At 43.0% G+C, this 21,557-nt stretch overlaps 1 protein-coding gene across 1 annotated transcript in view; it reads left to right on the top strand.

The window, feature by feature from the left end:
- Nucleotides 1–233: 233 nt before the first annotated feature.
- ARL15 (ARF like GTPase 15) overlaps nt 234–21,557 on the top strand; it is a 416,790-nt gene continuing 395,466 nt past the window's right edge. The window contains exon 1 of the mRNA XM_022597630.2: nt 234–421. Within this exon, the coding sequence (XP_022453338.1) occupies nt 374–421 (48 nt within the window). The 5' untranslated portion in view covers nt 234–373. The remainder of the gene's footprint in view (nt 422–21,557) is intronic.

The raw sequence follows: 21,557 nt of genomic DNA, 5'->3' as shown, positions 1-21,557 counted from the left end.
GCACACATAATTCTGGCGGCAACAGCACCAGCTGATTTTCCGCTTTTCCCCTCGCGCTCTTCCGCCCGCGCCGCCCTAGCCCCCGCCCCCTCAAACCTCCTGACAGGAATCAGCAACCCGGCAGCTCCCGCGTTTCTCCCCAGCCACCCGCAGCGGCCTGCCTTTTATAGGCGCTACAGCCAATGAGCGCTCTCTTTTCCTTCTGCCCGCCCATCCGGCCAATCGCCGCGCCCCTTGTGTAATCTTCGGGTCCTCGGCTGCTCTCGGCTATTTTCGTTGTTGCTGGCTTTTTCAGGGGCTGTTCGCTCGCAGCCGGAGACGCTGCTTTTTTTTTTCCGGGTTCGGAGCCGTTCCGGATGCTCTAGGCTGCCGGATGTCTGATCTCCGGATAACTGAGGCGTTTCTGTACATGGATTATCTGGTAGGTGCGGGGCAGGGGTGGCGTGTCGCCTCTCGGACCCCGACGTGCCCGATGTCCTTCCGCCTGGAGGAAGAGCCTTTTTGCTTTCTTTCTTTGGGATGGGATGCCTTTGGGGTTCTTTCTCCCGCAGCAAGCTCTAGAGCTGTGCCGGGACTCGGAGGGGCGGCAGCTGAGACTGCGGGGCCGCAGCTCCGAGTGGGTGGTGGAGCTGACAGGCAAAGGTGCGGCCCGGGCCAGATGTGCTGTGGGGCGAGGGGCGCGCGGGCGCTCCCGGAGAGATGGGGCCGCGGCGGCTGGGCGTCCCCCGCCCTCGTTCGGGCTCCTTGCTTCCTTCTGCGCTCCCGCAGAGGACTTTTCTTTCCCGGGAAGCAGGAGTTTCCCCCTCTCCCTTTAGCAGAACTCCAGGTACTATTAAAGAGCCATAACCAGAATGGCTTACTAAGTGCCCGGCAGGTCCGGTCATTTGGTTGTTATTAGATCTCTAAAGCTATGACCTCGGTCGCCGCGAGGTTTTAAAAGCACATTACCATAAAGTAGACGGGACTAATCTACATCGCAGCCTGGGTGGAAGGGACTGGGTAGGGGCAGGCATTGCCTCACCGTTCCTGCCTTGGATGCACGCCGCTTTTACCCTGTGCACGAATTGGATCCCACCTGTGCTTTTTTAGGCCAGGCTTATGCTGAGAAGTTTAGGTGGGAAAAGTGTCAGCACAATGCTGGGACTGAACATTACTTTAAAAAGCACTTGTTTTGTGTGTGTGTGTGTGTAATTATGCAAGCACCATATATTGTTCCAGAAATTATTTCCCCACAGCTGCATGTTTGTGTTCACGGGGATCCTCATTGACCCTGGCTGTGTTCGATCCTAAACAATGACCAGGTTTACCTTGTTAGCAGGTTTACCTTGCAATGCAGAGTTGAAGTGGATGGTTAAAAAACATTGACCGTCCCTTCGTCTTGTTGAACACATGCAGTTGGTTTCTCACTGCAGATTGGCGTGGCAGAGATTTGCCAGTGCCTTCTAGGAATTACACTTAATTTTGTACTAAGAAAGACTGTGAATGCTTTCCTAGTCAAGAAACGCTGGACGAGGACTGGTTTTGTAATGTTATTTTGTATTTGGGCTTATTTCCCCTGAAGGTTCCTGGTTTGGTGGTCTTGTGGGGAGGGGTGGTTACTGCAGTTAATGCATGACCTTGTGAATCGAGGGGAGTCAAAAATTCTGAGTTCAAATTCTGTTTGGTTCATTTGTTGATGTCAGTAACTTCCTCTATCTTTGTGATAAAGGGACATTATCTGCCCATAACGGGAGCCTGTGAAGGGGGTTATCTGATTAGGAGGTTCTTTAAAATACAAAGTGCCATGTAGGTTAAGAGAGTTGTTGGATGTTTCTTAAAGATTATTTTCTGAATTAAATAACTGATTATTTTGTAGCTTGTCTTATCAAGTACAGTACCATGGCTTTGTCTTGCAGTGTGCCTGAATTAAAGCCAAAGTTGAGGATAATTACCTAATTGGAAGGGGCTGCCCTTACCTATATTATTGAAAGCTAATTTTGGATTCTTAAGTAGTTTCTAAAAAGGAACTCAAGTTGTTCTGGTATTTTATTATTTTATTTACTGGGTGAGTTTTAAATTTGCAAATTGCATGGGGAAAAAAATTGGAAGACTCTGTTTAATTACTCAGGTTAATTTACTGATGGAGAGTCTAAGGGTGGGTGGAGGAATGTTTGTGGGGCTCTAGATTACCTTAAAAGCAGATTATTTCTTTGTCAGTTTCCTGACAGTTTTGTGTCAGAATCAATGGGCCCCAAGTTCGACATGGCCTTTTTGTTGTACCTGCCATGCCCCCATACACCCTGTTTTTGGAAAATCATTATTTTGTCACCTTATCTATGCTTTTTAAAAAATCCACAAGTGCAGTGAAACAGCCCCATAAAAATCACTTGGCTCATCACTGGCGGTGAGAAAAAAACTCTTAAAGGAAATAAGTCCGTTCTTATGAGTGTGCCAAGTATCCGCTGTGAAAAGACTTAAGGAAATCCTTAAACATTAAGTTTAAAAGAAGAAACCCTCCTCAGGTGGTCTTCTGTGTTTACGTTTTGCTTATCAGCTCTCAGAGAAAATGATGTTCCATACACCATTCCTTTCTTCTTGCCTTTCAGACGGATTCATTTGCTCGTACATAAAGTTTATATGGTGTTTATTAAAAACCAATTTCTAAAAAATGAGAATCAATCTCATTGACTCTGCCTGGGATCTTATTTTAAAAATCAGCTCCCAAGTCCTTTTACCTACTTTCCAGAGAAAATATGCTCCTTTCATTCCGAGAGTTTAACTCTTCAGATTTTGTTGAGCTTGTGGACTAGAGTAAATACCCTGTCTATCACTTGACAGGAATAATTTGTGTGCCATCTTTTCTTTTTTTTCTTTTTAATCGGTGTTTGACTTTCTTATTGTTGCTGTTGGAAGCTGGAAGAGGGAGCTGTGTGTGTGTATGCATTGTACTTTAGGCTGGATGTCATCATTTAACCTTTTTCATTTGGAGGAGAGTGGAGAGGGAGAGAAATGAGAAACGTAGATGTGCTGTTTTTAACAGCTTTCATTAAGATTGCGGTTATTAAAACAATTGATGAAGCTCTCTGATCTTAGAGGCTGCTGTTGATTTTTTAACTTAAAAGAAGTGCTCTCAATTAGAGGGGACAAATAAGGTGGATAGGGTTTTCATTGATTTCAGTTTAGGGAAATAATGGTAACTTGCTTATCCTAAATAATTATATGTATCGCCCTGTGTCCAATCTTTATTTGTTGAGTTGAATGAATATGAGACCGAAGGGACAATTCTTCTTTTCTGTCCAGCTTCTAAAGTAAGACAAGATAAAATCTGTTTGGATTAGGTGTTTTGCTCTGGGGAATGCAAAATGTATCTTTTACTCTTAACTTTAAGATTATCAAGATATTATTTGTTTAGGCTGGGTGGCCATTTAATATAAAAAATCTTGGTTTTCCGGTTGACGAGGGAATCTGCTTGGCAGGCCACATACCTTTTTCCCAATTTCAGGATGGGCTTTAAAGGCCATGTGCACACCTGTCAGGTCTGTAGGTAAAGATTCTGCTGCTGTTCAAAGGGCAGTACCAGCATCTTTCTTTCTGTCTCTCTTCTTACAGGTAGAATTAGTAAGACAACGTGTGGAGCTTTTTGAATATGGTAGGAGAAAATAGTCAAGTTATAATGAAAAACGTGTCTACCATGTTTTCCTGGAAAGTTGGATAAGATCAACTTCTGGATTCCTTTCGGTTTAATATTCTTTGTGTACCGATTCATGTTGATTGGCCTGGATTTTACCTTTCCCCCCCCCTTCTGCCATCAAAATAACAGCAATAAAATTTGTTATGCTTTGTGTAGTGCCGTTGATGATTACGTGAGACAATGGAAGGAAAGTGATTTATACACAGCACGTTGCTTTTCAGTTGTAGAATGTCAATATAATGTGGTTAAGTTGCTGATATTATTCTTACGCCTCCTGTGGAATGACTGTTACCGTTCAGTGGTAAATAATGGGCTACCTTTTAATTTTTATTTTATTTTGTTTAAGTTTTTTTTTTTTTGATGTGGACCATTTTTAAAGTCTTTATTGAATTTGTTATAATATCGCTTCCGTTTTATGTTTTGGTTTTTTGGCCCCAAGGCACGTGGGATCTTAGCTCCCCTACCAGGGATCGAACCTGTACCCCCTGCTTTGGAAGGTGACGTCTTAACCACTGGACCGCCAGGGAAGTCCCTGGACTACCTTTTATATTAGTCTCAGTATATGGAAAGATTTAGAGTGTCATCAGCAAGCAGGAAGTCACAAGACTCTCTTGAGGATTATTTAATACCTATAAAAATAAAAGCCACCTTCGGATATTTTCTTTAATCCATTTAACAAATATTTATGGGACCCCTGCTTTGTGCATGACCCTGAAAGTCAGAGCCGATGAGCCCCCAGCTGGGATCCGCTTGGCTGTAGGGCTGGCAGGCAGGTGGCTCTACAGGAACCTGTGGCAGGACAGTTGGGTAGACACAGGGGGAGGAGGCTGCCTCTGATGTGCTCCTTGGCTGGCTGGTAGGTTTCTCTCTGCTGCTTGGGTTGCTGGTAGGTTTCTCTCTCATGTGTTTTTCTTTGTTTCACTGTGAACTAAAATGCAAAGCTAGGCCTGAAAATGTGACAACTAAAAGTGCTTCATTAGTCTTGGATGCTAATTGTCAGATAATGATCATTGCGTGTCTGTATTGGATTTGGGATATAATAAGGCCAGGGTTCTAGTTTTCTTCCTAGTATAGGTTGATGAATGTGGTCTAGTTTCTTGGTCACAGGCTATACCTGTCATTATAAAAATTTGTGTCAATGGGGAAGATCAGGTGAGAGAAGGTGGGTGGATCAGCACAAATCCATCCCCATTTGCAGGATACAAACCAAGGAATTAACCAACCAAGAACAGAAACTCTTGATGTACACAGAGCTCTCAGGCTCTACTAAGTTGTAAGTGAGCCCATTCAAAACGAGGAGTGAAGGCACAGTTGTGACTTCATCTGATGTTCTGTTGTCTTAAAAGTGTGCTGTTTTCGACCATGAATGACTGTGAACATTATAACTTGTATGTTCTGACGATGTGTAACATAATGACATAAGCCACATATTTTTAAATTTTAACTGCAACTGGATTAGTCAGTAACGTAGATATTCTTTTTTTTTTTTTTTTTTTTTTTTTGCGGTGCGCGGGCCTCTCACTGCTACGGCCTCTCCCGTTGCAGAGCACAGGCTTCAGACGCGCAGGCCCAGCGGCCATGGCTCACGGGCCCAGACGCTCCGCGGCATGTGGGATCTTCCCGGACCGGGGCACGAACCCGTGTCCCCTGCATCGGCAGGCGGACTCTCAACCACTGCGCCTCCAGGGAAGCCCCGTAGATATTCTTTTATTAACAAATCATAAGATAAAAATAATGGGAGCACAATAAACAGTTCTCTTATCAAAAAATTTTAAAAATATCCAGACGATGAAGCAGGAACTGCGATATAAAACAGTAGTTCTGGTTCTCGACCTACTGTTGTTCCAGGCTTGTAGAACGAGTCCCAAGAGAGGACACATGGGGACGTGATTCCTGCCCTCTGGGAGCTTGCATTCTGAAGGACGCCTAAGCCAGGTGCTTGTAGGCATGCTGGGGGGTGAGGGAATTAAGCATAGGAGTTATGAGGGTAAGATCAGTTAACATTTATTGAGCATTTGCTGTGGTGCCAGATAATGTAAGTGCTTTCCACGTGTAATGCATTAAACCAAGGCTCAGAGAAGTTGTGTAATTTCACCAGGTTCACACAGCTAACAAGTAATAAGCTGGGATTGTGGCCCCAGAGCCTTCCCTCTTCACTGCATTCCTTCCAGCTTGGTGTTAAAGCTGTTGGAATGCAGTTGAAATTTTTACAGTGTATTTCATGTAAATACCATGCTGCTTCTTGAGTCAAGAAATCAGGTGCCAGGAGCAGGCTGACTGATGTTCCCACGCGCTCGAGGACTTGGCTCTGCTACATGACTGTTAAGAAGAAGGCCAGATAGAAAGAGAACTGTGTTGTGTCCTGAGCCTCCCGCCCTGTAATGTCCTGACTCTGGGCACTGAGGTGGCCTTCACCATCCAGTGTTTCATCAAGTGACCACAAATGGGTTTCCAGGCACCCTGGTACTCTGCCCCCTAGTGTCACTTCAAGGGCACCTTCAGGGCCACAAGCCCCAGTCATCTTTTGAAGACTCAGGAGTCCCTGAGACTCAGAATCTATTTGGCAGTGTATCTGAAGTCTGCTCTGCTCCTTAACCAAGGGCTGATGGGAAGTGGGTCTGTGCCCAGCAGACACCAGGCCCCAAGTAGCCTTTTGCTTATGGATTTCAGTTGGGCAAAGTCTCCTGATGACATGAATTCCAAAGCGTTTGTTTTTGAAGTAGACTAGAAGGAAGAAAAGATTTTTAGGGAATGTCTGGTAACTGCATTTTAGTTAACAAATGCTGATACTTCTCACAAATTGAGTTAATGATGGGCTTTTATTTTGGAGCCTGCAGTCCCTCAGTTATGCTGTGCTCTGCCCAGGCATCTCCCTAAATGCTTCTGGTGGTTGGTTGAATCTACGAAGCCCAGTTCTTGTTGACCCTCATTTCTGAGTATCAGCAAAGTGTTTGAGCACATTTACTTCTGGCAGGGCTGGCTTCGTGGGCATGTGGCTTAGAAGGGCCCCCATGCTTGGCTTAATGCTCTGTGGTTACCATCTTGAAACTCTTAATTTTGGGCGCTTTGCGAACGTTTTCATCACTGAATCTGTAACGTATATCAGTGCAGGGTCCCTGACTATCTTGATCATCCTTTTATCACCAGAATTGAGTCTGGAGCCCGGTAAATAAGGAACTATGTACCAAGTACTGTGCAAAGTGTTTCACTTGCATCACCCAATTTAATCCTCCCAACAGTCCTGTTAACCAGATACTGCTGACTTAGGCGCAAGACATACTGACTTAGAAAAGAGGGAGCTTAAGGCTTTGTGAGGTGGAGTAATGGCCGGGATCACGTAACCAGTGGAGTGTCAGGGCAAGGCTATGAGCCTAGCTTGGTGGATTCCAAGCCCATGCATGTAAGCATGGTTCAGTACTGCCAACCTAGCAATAATTAATAGTTGTTGAGAGGATGAGTGAGTGGGGCCATGTTTCAGGCACGGGGCTGGAAATTGAGAGGTCGCTTGATTGCTGCTGTCACCTGGGAGAAGTCCTCCTGGGAACTCAGACAGCCCTGCTTCAGTTGGGGAAGTACATGTGTTTGTACCTTAAGGTGAGAGAGTTTGCTCACTGATTTTGCTTTCTCTTGTTTACCCACTGTCTCCTTCACCCCGTGCATAAGCATTGGCATTCTGCTCTTTGACTCACAGCCAAAAGCACATGATTTTAAGAGTAACTAAATAGGAACTAAAAGTTGGATTTGCAGGACCATCTTATTTATCAGGTTCCTTTGTACCTAGCGTTGCTGGGAATTGTTCTGACTTCTGGATTGCCTCTCTCAGGGTTGAGGACTTAGATCCTAGCAACTGGGGCCATGTCTCCCCCAGAAGGATTCCTGGGGGTTCTTTTTTCAACAAGATAGCTGCTTCTCTGGCCTCTCTTGAGGAAGCAGATGACAGTCTGGAGCCATCCCAGGACCATTGATTGAGGCGCAGAACGCCTGCACCTGTTCCTAATCAATCTGCACATGGAGTCAGGAGCTAAAGCAAAATACAGTTCTTTCAAAGTTTTATTTTTAATAAATGCAAGTATTTTAAAAAAGTAAAGAAAATAAGAAAACACATTTCTGTGTACCTACCTCCCTGATTGAAGTTGTTAGCATTTTGCCATTTTAACTTCAAAACTCTGGTGTTCTTTAAAAAAAAAAAAAGAAAGAAACTTTAAGGCGAAAGGCTTCTGCTCTCCCCTGCTTTCTTCCTCTGTCCTTCTCAGTGGTGACAACTATCCCAAAGCTAGTGGGTATCATTCTCATTGTGTGTTTTTGCATTTTTATTATATTTGCATGTATGCATAGACAATATATAGTATTGTTCTGTGTGTGTTAATTTTAAAGGAGTTGCAGCAGACCATCCTTATCTTCTTGAAACCTGTTTAATTTCTCTAATGTTTTTAAGGTTAACAAATGTTATTGTATGTGTCTGTAGATATTTGTTTTATAGTTCTAGTTTGGATATTACCATTTCTGGTTTTATATGTAGAGATCTTATTTGGATTTTGTGAGAAGCTCAAAGAAAGAATAGGTGTTGGTTTTGAGGCATGATTTTGCATGTGTGTGTTTACTTGTTTTTAGTACCACACGATGAATCATATAAATTGTTTAATGAAATTTTAGTGAATATCTGTCTTTTATGATTCAGTTTGTTTTACAGTTTAGAGCAGTCATTTTGTAATCATATTAACACATGTACATATATATTCTTGCCTGTGTAAGGAATGAGATTATTTTGGTAACATATTTATTATTAAAGTAAAAGCTTAGTGAGGAAATTTGGAAAACACAGCCAAGCACAATGGAAAAAATATATATCTGTAATCGAAGCAACCCACAGAGATCCGATTAATATTTTTTCAATCCTGAATTATAATGAAGATATAGTTTTATAACTTGCTTTTTACACTTATGTTTCAGTTTCTCTTCTGCAACATTAATTTTCTGCATTATACCCGTAAACCATAATTCTCTTAACTACATCACCTTTTAATTGAATATTTTATGTTTGTTTAAATTTTTGTTTTATTTTGTTAATGTTTTGTTATAAATAATGCTGCAGTGGACATTCAATATAAACTCTTGGATTTTTTGTGATAGTGTATTGTTCTATGGTTTCAAAAAGAGGTTTCAATGCCAAGTAAGTTTGGAAACTGGGTCAAACAAAGTTCAAGTTTCTTTATTGTACAGCCTTTAGTATGCAAATGTACATGGTGCGTCTCAAAAAGGGAGATTATTACATGCAGTGTTTCTAATCCTTTGGAGTATTTTTATGATCATGTTCTAGTAGATTTTATGCAGGGTCAAAAGGTACCTGCATTTTAAAGCTTTGACTTATGGATTAAATAAGTTAATAAACAGTTCCTGGATATAATCAGCTACTGTTTGTTAAGTCAAAGTTATGTAATAGTAAAGATGGTGATAATGATGGTAATTAATATTGATTGAGAATTTACTGTCCTAGATTCGGCAGGAAGTACTTAATATATATTCACCATTTGTTTGGTCTTTTCAGCGACCCTCTGAGAGGTGTAGGAACTTGTATTCTTGTTTTATGGTTGATGAAACTGAGGGTCAGGAGAAACTGAGTAATCCCAGCTGCCTCAGTTGTTATGAGGGTTGGTAACACATCCGTAATCTTAATCTGTATGTGTTTTATTTTGTGATAGAGAAGAAAAAGTTTGAAGTCCTCTACTTGATTCCTAGATATTCCACCTGTTACCTGAGTAATACGAGCTGCTTTCCAAATGTCAGTCCATAGCAAAAAGGAAAAGTCAGAGTGTTACAAAGTCATTGTACATTTAATTTGTAGTCTTAAAAATATGAGATTATATCTTTCCAACTTTGTGTAGATGTTAGAATATGCTGTCTATTATGATAGTGAACGATAGTATCTCTCTCTCTCTCTCGCTCTCAAAATGTTATTACCTGTTAGAATAAAAAGATGACAATCCTTATCCATCCTCAGGTTTGTATGTATGTATATATTTAGAATGTATTTATTTCTAAAACCCCAAATACTGGGAACCTGGTCTAAGACAAATTAATCCAAACTACAATTTCCTCATTTGAAAAATTCAGATAGCATCAGAGCCTCTGTGATGACTATTGATTATTAAGTGTGTTTTAAAAAAAGTCGCATTATAACTTCTGTACCGATTGGTGTAGGAGTCCATATGACTCAATATAATGGCATTAACGGAAGGGGGGCAAGTGTAGATAAAGCGAGTCTGTCTCTTTCTCCTTGTGTATGTCTTGGATTCTGCCCTCCCCCAGCCCCTCTGCCCTTCAGTGACACCGTGGGGATTTTTATACTCTCCAGAAATGGCAGTGTACAATTTTTGTGAAATAATGTAACTAAACATTATGTCAGAGCACATACTTTCTTGTACATTTTAAGAGCTGGGCACAAAAGATTTGTCCTTGACCTTGGATAAAACATGTTTTTCTGTCTGTTCTGCAAATTACTCATATTAGGACTTCTAGTCCCAAAAAGAATGTTAAAGTTAATTTTTACTATCACTTAATTTTTATTTCCTCTTTTCTTCTCTGATTCAGGTATTTTTAAAGATAGTAATTATGACTAGTAAATGAGAATCTTATTTGCAAAAAAACTTTAACATAGGGCTGTAAGGGTTGAATGAGAATGTTTATACTGTACTTCATGAAAATAAGGTATTACATAAAGCTAATGTGCACTTATTTTTTTCTAATCAAATTTTTTTTTTTTTTTTTTTTTTTGCGGTACGCGGGCCTCTCACTGTCGCGGCCTCTCCCGTTGCGGAGCACAGGCTCCGGATGCGCAGGCTCAGCGGCCATGGCTCACGGACCCAGCCGCTCCGCGGCATGTGGGATCCTCCCGGACCGGGGTACGAACCCTTGTCCTCTGCATCGGCAGGCGGACTCTCAACCACTGCGCCACCAGGGAAGCCCTAATCAAATTTTTTATTCACCAAATTGTTGTCTTCTTTTTAATTGAAGTGTAATTTGCATACAGTAATGTGTACAGCCTTAAAGGTACAGCTAGATGAATTTATATGTACCTGTGTCTTGTAACCACCCCAGGTGGAGATGTAAAACCTTTCTAATACCCCAGAAGGCTCTCTGTGTTCCTTCCCAGGCAGTACTGACATAGATTGGTTTTGCCTGATTTTGAACTTAATATAAATGGAATCACAGCTTTGTATTCTTTTGTGTGTGATTTCTTTCAGCATGCCTGTGTAATCCGTCCATGTTGAGTGAATCAGTAGTTTGTTCCTTTTAGTTGCAATGCAATATTGTATGAATATACTATTACTAATCTATCCATTCTGTTGTTGATGGGCGTCTAGGTTGTTTTCAGTTTGGGGATATTTGGAATAAAGCTGCTACAGACATTCTTGTGCATGGTTTTGGTGGAAATAAGCACTCATTTCTGTTGGGTCAAGTAGAATTTCAGGTTCATAGGGCATACATATGTTTAGATTCACTAAATACCACCAAACTTTTTGCAAAGTGGTTGTACCAATTAGACTTGTACCAGTAGTGTAAGAGTTCCAGTTATTCCGTATCCTCAGCAAGTCTTTACATGGTCACTCCTTTCCTTATTCTGATGAGTCTGTACGCTAAAGAAATGTAAAGTTGCCCAGAGCTACATGCGTGTGTTCAGGCATGAGAACAATATAGTACAAGAGGATTATAAGGCAGATTTTTTTAATTTGGAGAAATTACTTGGCCATAGTCTGAAATTCCTACATTATTGAGTTGTGTGATTCATTTGAAAATCCTGAAACACTGAAGAGGTACTATGGAGGTTGGTTGACCTGGCTGTATTCCTGGCTTTGAAACAACCAAGTGTGAGGTTTGGGCAAACCGGTCAATGTTATTGTCTTAAATTTCTTCATCTATAAAAAGGTGGGATTAATTAGATAATCCTAAATGTTTCTTTTATTTCAAAAATTTTCTCAGTCATCTTGTATCCCTCTTGGAATGACTTTCTTCTTTTTTCCATTCTTTCTAATTCTTTAAGTGATCATAAATTTGCCTTTACATAATTATCATTCATTCACTCAAACAGCTTTAATTGTTTTTATAAGCCTTCTAGGTTCTGGTGCTGTCCTGGGCACTAGGGATATGCAAGTGAATAAGACATTGGCCTGCCCTCAAGGAACTTATACTCTTGTAGAGACGAAAAGTAAGCAGTTATGTTTTGGAGTGGCATATTCTATTCAGAGGGAAATAAAGGTTACTAATGCGGTATATGAAAGGGAAATTTAGACTTGAGGGCCAAGGAGAGCTTTTCAGAGGAGCCATTTTTAATCTGCAACATTGTAGTTGCGTCGAGTTGGCCAAGTGACAGGCAGGGCCAGAGCCAGGGTGAAGGAACAGCTTGTGCAGAGACTTGGGGGTAAGTAACTCCATCGCTTCAAGGAACTCCAAGGGCTCAGTGTGGCTGGAGCAGAGTCAGGCTCAGTGTCTAAACTTGAGCTGCAGAGTCCCTCTACAGTCACATCGTGGGAACCTTTAACGTTTGCCTAGAGTGACATGGTCAGATCTGGCTGCACTGTGGAGAAGGATTGGAAAGGGCAGCCAGACTGGAGGAAGAAGACCAGTTAAGAAGATGCTGTCCTGATTCAGGAATGAAATTATGGTATTCACAGCCAGGTAGGAGCAGGAAGGATGCAGAAAAGTAGGTGGATTTAAGCAACATTTTGCGAATTGCCAGGATTTTGTCATTGGATGTAGAAGATGAGACCAAAGGGGATTTTAGGGATAATTTTCAGGTTTTTGGTTTGAGCATCATTCTGGTTATCCATTCCTGAATAACAGAGTACGTTAAAACAGCGGCTTAATAACGGTCATTTATTTTACTCATGAATCTGGAGGTAAATTGAGTTCAGCTAGGCTGTTCTTGTTTTTCCTTTTTAAAAAAATTTTTATTGAAATATAGTTGATTTGCAGTATCATGTTAGTTTCAGGTATACAGCAAAGTGATTCAGTTATATATATAAATCTATTCTTTTTTTAGATTATTTTCCATTATAGGTTATTTACAAGATAACAGCTCACCCTTTTGAATTGTACAATTCAGTGGTTTTTAATATATTCATGAAGTTGTGCAACCGTCAACCGTATCTAATTCCAGAACGTTTTTATCACCCCAGAAAGAATTCCTGTACCCTCTAGCAGTCACTCCCGATTTTGCCCTCTCCCTAGGCCCTGGCGATCACTAATCTACTTTATGTCTCTCTATGGATTTGCCTATCCTGACATTTATTTACATTTCATATAAAGGGAATCATATAATATGTAGCTTTTTGCATCTGACTTCTTTCATTTAGCATAAAGGTTTTAAGATTCATCTATGTTTTAATATATATCAGTACTTCATTTTCTTCTATTGCCTAATAATATTCTGTTATATGGGTGTACCACGTTTTACTGGTCCATTTATCAACTTAATGGACATTGGGTTGTTTCCACTATTAGACTATTATGTTGCTATGAATGCTCATGTGCAAGTTTTTGTGGGGACATATCTTTTCAGTTCTCTTGGGTTATACCTAGAGTGGAATTGCTGGGTCATATGGTAACTCTAGGCTTAACTTTTTAAGGAACTGCCAACCTGTTTTCCAAAGTGTCTACATCATTTTACATTCTCACCGCCAGTATATGGGGATCCAGTTTCTCTACACCTTTGCCAAATCTTGCTATTGTTTGTCTCTTTGAGTATAAGCTAGATTGTTCTTGCTCAGGATGCCTTATTACGTTACCGTCAGATGGCAGCTGGGGGCATCTCGAGGCTTCTTCATACACTGGTCTGGCATCTGGGCTGGGAACATGCAAATCTGGGGGCTGGAAAAGTGTGAACTCCTGCGGCATCTCTCTTCGCGCAGTCTTTCTGCATGAGGACTCAGTGGAGCGGCGTTGCTTACATCCAGCATTACAGAGTGCGTGTACCAAGAGAAACTGGTGGAAGCTGCTGGTCTTTCTAACCTGGCTTCAGCAGTCATGCAGCATCACTTGTACTGCACTTGTTTATCAAGGCAGTCACAAAGGCATGCTTCGGGCCAAGGGCAGGAGACAGACACCACCTCTTGGTGGGAGGAAGCCAGAGGATTTACGGGCATGTTTTAGGACCACAACAGGCATCAGGGAGGCTAAATGGGTCATGTACTGTGATAGGTGACACTTGAAGGAATAGCACATGGAGAGGGAAGATGAGGACTTTGAGTCTGGAGTTTGCACTGCTTGTGGGAAGTCCAAGTTGAGATTTCGTGTAAGTAGATGGGAGCTGAGAGGTGAGCCTTGGATGAGTAGTTAAAAACAATATTGTTACTCGCCATATATATACACTATATTATTAAATCATCAGGTGGGAGGCATAGTGCTATGTATTTTTCGTGCATGATTTATTACTATTGGGGTGGCCAAAAAGTTTGTTCGGGTTTTTCCATATGACGTAACAGAAAAACCCGAACGAACTTTTTGGCCAACTCAATATCCTTTTAGAGATTAGAAGACTGAGGCTTAGAGAAATTGTGTCATGCCTGTGATGTGATGGAGCCAGAATCTGAACCCAGGTCTGAATAACGTCTGACCACTAACGTCTGACCATCCTAAACCACTTAGATGGTAACTGAAGCCAAGGTCACGTCCACGTCTGAGCTCGCCCAGGGAGGGTTGTGCTGAGTGGGGAGGGGAGAACCCGAGGAAGCCCAGTGCCTCGGTTAGGGCCGGCACATAGTAGGCACGCAGTTTTTGTGGGATCAGCCACAGGAAAGGAATCTCAAGAGGGAAAGAGAGCTGCAAGGTTGGGAGAAAACCTGGAGAGTGTCCTGCTGAGCGGGCTGAGAAGGGAGACTTTCCAGGAGGAGGAAGTGGCCAATTGTGTTAACTGTGGCCCAGAGATCCTGGAAGATAATGGCTGCACGGTGCTCGCTGGATTCGCGTCAGTGATGACCTTGACCAGAGGCTCTCAGAGGCCTGGTGGGAAGTGAGGAAATGATGCCGCTGCAGTTGAGACTGTCTAGAAATTTCACCACGAACGAGAAGGCCAGGGCTGGAACTGGAGGGGGGAGGGGACATTGAGTGGCGGCTTTCCTTTCTAAAGGGGACCGAACTTGAGAGGATTAAATGCCGATGAAGTGGAACGTGAGGTCATCTTGCTGAGCGTGACTGAAATATGGTGGCGGAGGGGTTTGAGCTGAAGTAGCTACAGTGAAGAATGAGGGCCATGATGACCAGGGACACAGACTTTGTAGCTGTTTGGGTGTTGGTTTCAAGAAGGTGGGCAGTTAGATGGATAAAGGTTGGGATTTTTCCAAGGTGAGTCAATGGGTGGTTAATGGGGTAGAGGAATTTAGGATACTGGCAAGAGGATGGCTGAAGTGATAGACCGTCTTGAGCTCTGAGTTAGTGGAAAGGAAGGAAGGGTGAGTAGAAAGTAGAGGATGCGAGGATGGGTGGTCCTGATGCGGAGGGAGAGAAAGTTCATTGTAGGGGACAATAGGGTGTATGAATTTAAGATTGCAGAGCGGCTCTCGGAGGGGAGTCTCCAGTGCATGGCGGTGCGTGGCCGCGGGAAGGATGGGGAGCTTAAGACGTGGAAGAGGAAATACAGCGCAGGTGCTGGATATAGCATCCTTGTGGCTGGCGAAGTCAGCAGGACCAGGGCAGGACTTGGGCTGGAGCAAAAGGCTGAGGCAGATTCAGAAATCCTCAGTGAAAGAGGGAAGGCCGGCCAATGTCCTTGACAAGGAGAGGCACACAGAGCTAGATGTTAGAGCTCATTGCCCGGAGTCTTGAAAGGAGTGGGGGAGGAGGAGTGCCCTGGAGATCCTCGAAGGTGACCTTGAGGGACTGAGCAAGGTGGGGGGGGCATTTAATGAAGTTCTGTGGGTGTAGAGGAGTTTGTTTCACGGTTGAGTGCCGCAGGCTTTGGGCTGAACTGCCTGCCTGGCTCTACCACTCTAGCTTTGGCAAAGTTACTTAACTTCTCAACGCCTCACCTTCCTCCTCTGTAAAGTGGGGTGAGTAAGAGTAACTAACTACCTCTTGGGTTTGTTGTGAGGATTAACTAAAATAATACATGTATTTCAGAACAGTGCCTGGCACCTCTTTCTCTGCCACCCCCTCTTACTGTCATCATAGCAACAACAACGAAAACCCCTTCACAGCGTTTATATTGGCAGGCACTTTCTAAGGACCCTATGAGGTAGGTATCATTTCTGTTTTCCAGATGTTAAAACTGAGACATGGAAAGATTAAGCAACTTGTTGAAGGACATACAGCGAGGAAGTGGCAGAGTCAGGCTTTGAACCCAGGAAGTCTTGCTTCAAAGCCCTCCCTCCTAACCAATATGCATAATTAATGCGTATTAACTATACCACATCCCGACCTGTACCACCACGACCCCAGGGCAGAGGGCTCTGTGGAGAGACTGGGGAGGGAATGGACTTGCCCGAGGCTGGCTTGCTGGAGAGGAGACACAGAGCAGCGTGGGGTAAGGGTAACAGTGATCTGGAAGATGGTGCAGTCAGGTGGATATTTTCCCAGAATAATTTGATCTAGCAGCTCCCTGGTCAAGGAGATGGGAGAAGTTGGTTGTGTTGCAAGGAGGGAGTCCTAGCTCAGATAAATAAACCCACAGCTTAAGTACCTGATTCTTAAGACCCAAAGCCTACTTTTCCACTAAGAGTGGTTGTACTTGCAAAGGAGTCCTGGTCCCCAGTGAGTGAGGGGACGGGGCTCTCTCAAGGGACACACTGTGGACATCTGTCTCTCTCACACGGGCTGCATCTCCTTGGAGGGTGCCTGGAGTTTGGGTCCCTCAAAGCCCCTGGCACCAGCCTCCCAGGGCAGAGAACTGGTGGTTCGAGCTGCCGAGTCCAGAAGCTGACGACGACGGCCCAGACCTTTCCACTGGCCCGAAAGCCAGTAACAGGCAGCTTGTTGGGACCAGGAGTTGGTTCTGTGAAGGCAGCCTGCTTAGGGCTGTTTTGTCAGGGCAGCCTGTGAGCTAACCTGCATGTGACATGTCCGGAACAATCGCGTAGTAATCCGGATGCACTGTTAGCAAAGCTGCAGAGACGTGTGTGAGCCTGGCTTCTGTCTAGTTAAAGTGATCACAGAGCGTCATGTTGTAGAAATAAGTTTTGGTTGGAGAGTTCACCTTTTCCCTCCTACTCTAATTTAAGCCTTCTCTCTTGCAAGTCTTCCACTGCCAGAACTGAATTGAGGCTCCTTCCAGGGCTGCTCCTGGGGTTGCCGTAGACAGTTAAGCTCACAGGACACCACACGGAGGTGCCTGGCCAAGGGGGCAAGCACACCTGCAGTCCAGCCCCTGCCCAGCTTGCCAAGGTCCCCATTGTGCACTGGCACAGAGGTGCTAATGGGCCAGCTACAGCCCTGCCTCAGGCCTTGGTTCCTATCTCTGTTACCGGACAAAGCACAGTGTTTCACAGTGCAGGGCTGGGTTGTGGGCCTCTTTGTGTCCCCAGAGCCTGACATAGGTACACAAGATAGCTGCTAAGCCAGTGGCTGGGCTGAGAGGCTGCACAGAGTAATATTTAAGGGCACTGACCTTGGAGTCGGACTCCCTGCACTTGCGTTCTAGCTCTGTCACTTACCTGCTGTGCAGCCTCTGTGCCTGTTTCCTCATATGCGAAATGGGCATAATAGTACCTACCACTCAGAGTTGAGTTAAAATGTATAAAGCATTCAGTAGAGAGACTAGTACCATGAGCAAGATAAAAGTGTTTGCTATTATTGAACTGGAACTTTCTTTATAAAACAAGGATTTGTGGTACTATTGTCACCAAAATGTTCCCACTCTGAATATATTCATTTTTCCAATACCAGCTTTTCAAAAATCTTTCTGCCTCCGCCTAATAAACACAGCACGGAGTAACTGGGTTAACGATATTGCAGCTGCTTGTTGATGGGTTAAGTGGTAGCTATTTCTGATTTATAGGGGTGAAAGGTCCTGGCATGGCAGAGGGTGGCCCGCATCTCTTCAGGCCGGTTCTGCCTACAGCTGTTACATAAGTTTGGCCAAATGAGCCAACTTACTTTAAACTAAGTGGGCAAGTTTTCTGAGGTCCTACTGTAGAATTACACTCGTTTGGAACTTTCAACTTCTCTTTTGTTGGAATCAGTTTGAGAGTCCAGTTTCTGCTTGTGAGAACTTTTTTCCTAGCATGTGATTGGCCAGCTCTCTTATCCCTTCTTCCCTTACGAATGTTTCCTGAGAGGCGGCACGTTGTAGACCAGTGGTCCCCAGGCTTTTTGGCACCAGGGACTGGTTTCATGGAAGACAGTTTTTCCACGGATGGGTCAGGCGGTGCAGGAGCTGCCCTCCCGCCGGCCGAGCGCCTCAACCACTGGCCCAACTGCATCCTGCTGGCCATGTTCCTCGTCTACTACGTGCAACGGGCCTTGATTTTCCCCTTTTCAGATCTGAGGAGGAAAGCCGACACCATTGTACGCCTTTATATTGGCATTCGTGTTCTGCACCTATAACTGACTACTTGCAGAGTAGATACCTGAGCCAGTATGCAGTGCATGCTGACGACTGGTTCACTGACCCCTGATTTCTAACAGGTTTTGTCGTGTGGTTGACAGGCATGCTGATAAATATCCATTCAGATCATGGCCTAAGGAACTTCAGGAAACCAGGGGAGACCGGATGTAAAATACCAAGGAGGGGCTTGTTTTAGTACATCACTGTAGCCAGCTACTTCAGGCGGTAATGCGAGTGATGGAGAGCGTCAGATGAGGCTTTGCTTACTCGCCTGCGGCTCACCTTCTGCTGTGCGGTCCGCTTCCTAACAGTGGCCGCAGGGTTGGAGACCCCTGTTGTAGACGACGGAGCAGTGAGCTGATTTATTGGATAATGTCGTCATTTTGAATGTTCCCTGAATGTGCCTGGTTCTGTTTTTCAAGTCATTGTGCTAGAGGTAGAAAACCTCTTGTGGTGATTGAAATTCTTTTCCTCTCTGTTTTATTTCACATAGAAATATTGTACATCTGTGTTGTTCACCAGTACTATTTCTCTTAATGTAACATGATTTTCCCCATGATTTTTTGGGTTTTCGAGATGCATGTTTTAAAGACTGGGTCATTGAGATAGGATTATTTGATCATTCCTGGACTTCTTTGGGTTTCCTAACTTTTTCAGGGCCCCTGTGAGCTGACCGTGGGCTGTGGGCAGGATTACAGTACTTCATGAGTCTGAAGAGGAGCTGTTCTCTATCATTTCTGTGGATTCAGGCTGCAGTTTTTTTGCAGGCTGAGTGTGTGGGAAATAGATACCTGTGCTAGTGTATCTATTTCTCCCAAATATGACTTTTCTCCCAAATATGACTTTATTTGGGGGCAATGACTAACTTTATTGGTCATCTTTGAAAATACCCATAGGTGGATATTTTCCATTTCTTGACTTCTAAGTACTCACCTCTTACTGAACTTTATTGTAAATAATTATGTGTTTAAGATCCACTTTGAACAGTTTCATAAAGCAGACTTGCAAAATTTCAAAATTTTCAAAAATTTTCTCTTTTGATTCCCGTGTCAAGAAGTGAGATCTTCAGCTCCTGATTTGAAAGCTCTTCAAATTGGATTCTTTGTTACCTAGGAGAGCCACAAGTATAATGAAACAAGTTGCTAAAAAAGTTGAAATTATAAAGAGCTGTGTAAGAAGTGATGCATATTTTAATTCTTTGTACAAAAGTTGTCTTGAGTAAACCAACGTAAAAATGCATGATTGTGAAGAAATGCTGGGGATAAGAATCAAGAAGATTTAACAAGCTCATTGATGGTTTGAATCTTTCATCTGTTTTAAAGCAATTCTCTTTTTGCCAAATCCAGAGTGCTTAAGAGTTCATCTCTGAGGCAAAGGTCATTTATCCCAATTGCTTTATATTATTGCAGTGAGTGATTTTAAAACAACAGCAGTAAGAGCAAATGAATATTCTTTTAAGAGTGGGTATGGTTGCAGATATAAACAGCAAACTAGTGGTTACCAGTGGGGAGAGGGGCAAGATAGTAGGGGATTAAGAGGTACAAACTATTATGTATAAAATGAGCTACAAGCATATATTATACAACATGGGAAATATAGTCAATATTATATAATAATTACAACTGGAGTATAACCTTTAAAAATCATGAATCACTATATCGTACACATGTAACTTATGTAATATTGTACATCAACTATGCTTCAATTAAAAAAGTGTCACGTTAAATCAAAATAAAGAACTTTCAATTTTAAAAGAGTGGGTGGGTAGCATTTTCCTGGGTATTCAAAATTAGCAAGGACTTTTGTTTACTGAACAACATTTCAATCAGTGTTGATCTGCTTGAAATGAAACATAGTAACTTTAGGTCCTCCATTTTAATTCAGATGTACATCCCTGTGTTCAAATACCTAGTTACAGCAAGAAGAGGATCTGCTAGGTTTTAAAATAATTTTTTGAAGGGTATATGTCAGAATAGTTTTGGGAAAAGAAAAACCCTACTCTCCTTCCCTTCCCTTCCCCCGTATCTTCTTTCCTCTTCCTATCTAACTTTCCTCACTCCACAAATACTTATTTTTTTAACAGTAATTTTATTAATCTCTTTAATTATTATAATTAACACAATAATGAATTGCCATAATTTGCTAAGTTACAGTTTTTAGCAAATGGAAGACAGGCAGGCAAGATAGAACAAGATCTCTTCCTATGTCAGTCATCCATCCAGTGCCAGTGAAGTAGCAACCGTGCATCAAATGCTGACTTACCCCAAACTTTTGGTCACTCAGATAAAAAAGCACCAACAGAAGTAAAATTCACAGTGAGCCTCTCTGGCTCTCAGACAAGCAACTTTCTGGCCAGGTACACCTTCTAGAACCCAGGGGCCCAAATAAATCAAGACTTGCTTAAATTTTTGAGTTTTCCAGAGGAGATCCTAAATATTTGTTTTATGGTTTCAAGTAATTAGTCAGTCAGAAAAAGGGCCAAAGATTATTTGATCATAAAAATTTCCCTGCGAAAGCATTCCATTTTTAGTTAAAATGAAGCACAACCACCATCAGAAAATGTTTCTAAAACTCTAAGAGACTCTAAAAACCACTAACACGGAGAATACAGTTTCTACATGAAAACTCGTGGCGGGGAGCCCCTGGTTGGGAAGGTGAGCCAGGAGAAGGGTGGGAGGGAGCTGATGGGGTGCCCCGGGGGCCTGGGGTGCAGGGGCAGGAGGGCCTACTCCTTGCCCAAAGGTGGCATTTGGACAACATACAGGACACAGCATCAGGTGTGTCCTGAAGGCCCCTGACACCTAGCAGCCTTAGCAATCATAAGTGCACATGGACTCTCTCCACTTCCTCTTTCAGTTTCTACCTCTATAAATGTGGCAGCAACAGAGGCAGTGCCTTCCCAGGAGAGGCAGGGTCTTTACCATGTGTTCGTTAGATTTTCACAGAGGGGTCAAGAGATTCAACAGCTTTCTAGTGGGGAGATTTCTTTTACATATCTGGCAATAAGTAGTACATTTTATTACTGCCATTTATCTCCATGGAGTTTTTGAGTGCATCTAAAATAAGAAATTCTGCTTCAAGTTATAGTTTTGCAGTACTGAGAGGTACTTAAAAAGTGCCTTACAAAAAAATTCTAATTCTACCTAGAAGGAGGTAGAAAAACCATCCGAGGCCAGAGACTCCTGATGGCTCATGGCGAGTGGCCCAAGACGGGAGCGGTGCCCTGCAGCACCTTTGTGCTCCTAGCCCAGGACCTCCAATAAGTCCCCTTTGTGGGGGGACACAGCAGACTGCTCCTTAAGAATGCCCCCAGTGCCCTGTCCTGCCAGTGAAGTCACCTGGTGGACCAGGCTG

This window comes from Delphinapterus leucas, chromosome 3, assembly GCF_059928025.1.
Source record: "Delphinapterus leucas isolate spDelLeu-1000000601 "Yukka" chromosome 3, BTC_Dleu_Yukka2, whole genome shotgun sequence".
In the NCBI taxonomy this organism is placed as follows: Eukaryota; Metazoa; Chordata; class Mammalia; order Artiodactyla; family Monodontidae; genus Delphinapterus; species Delphinapterus leucas.
This window is presented reverse-complemented; position numbering and strand designations above follow the sequence as displayed.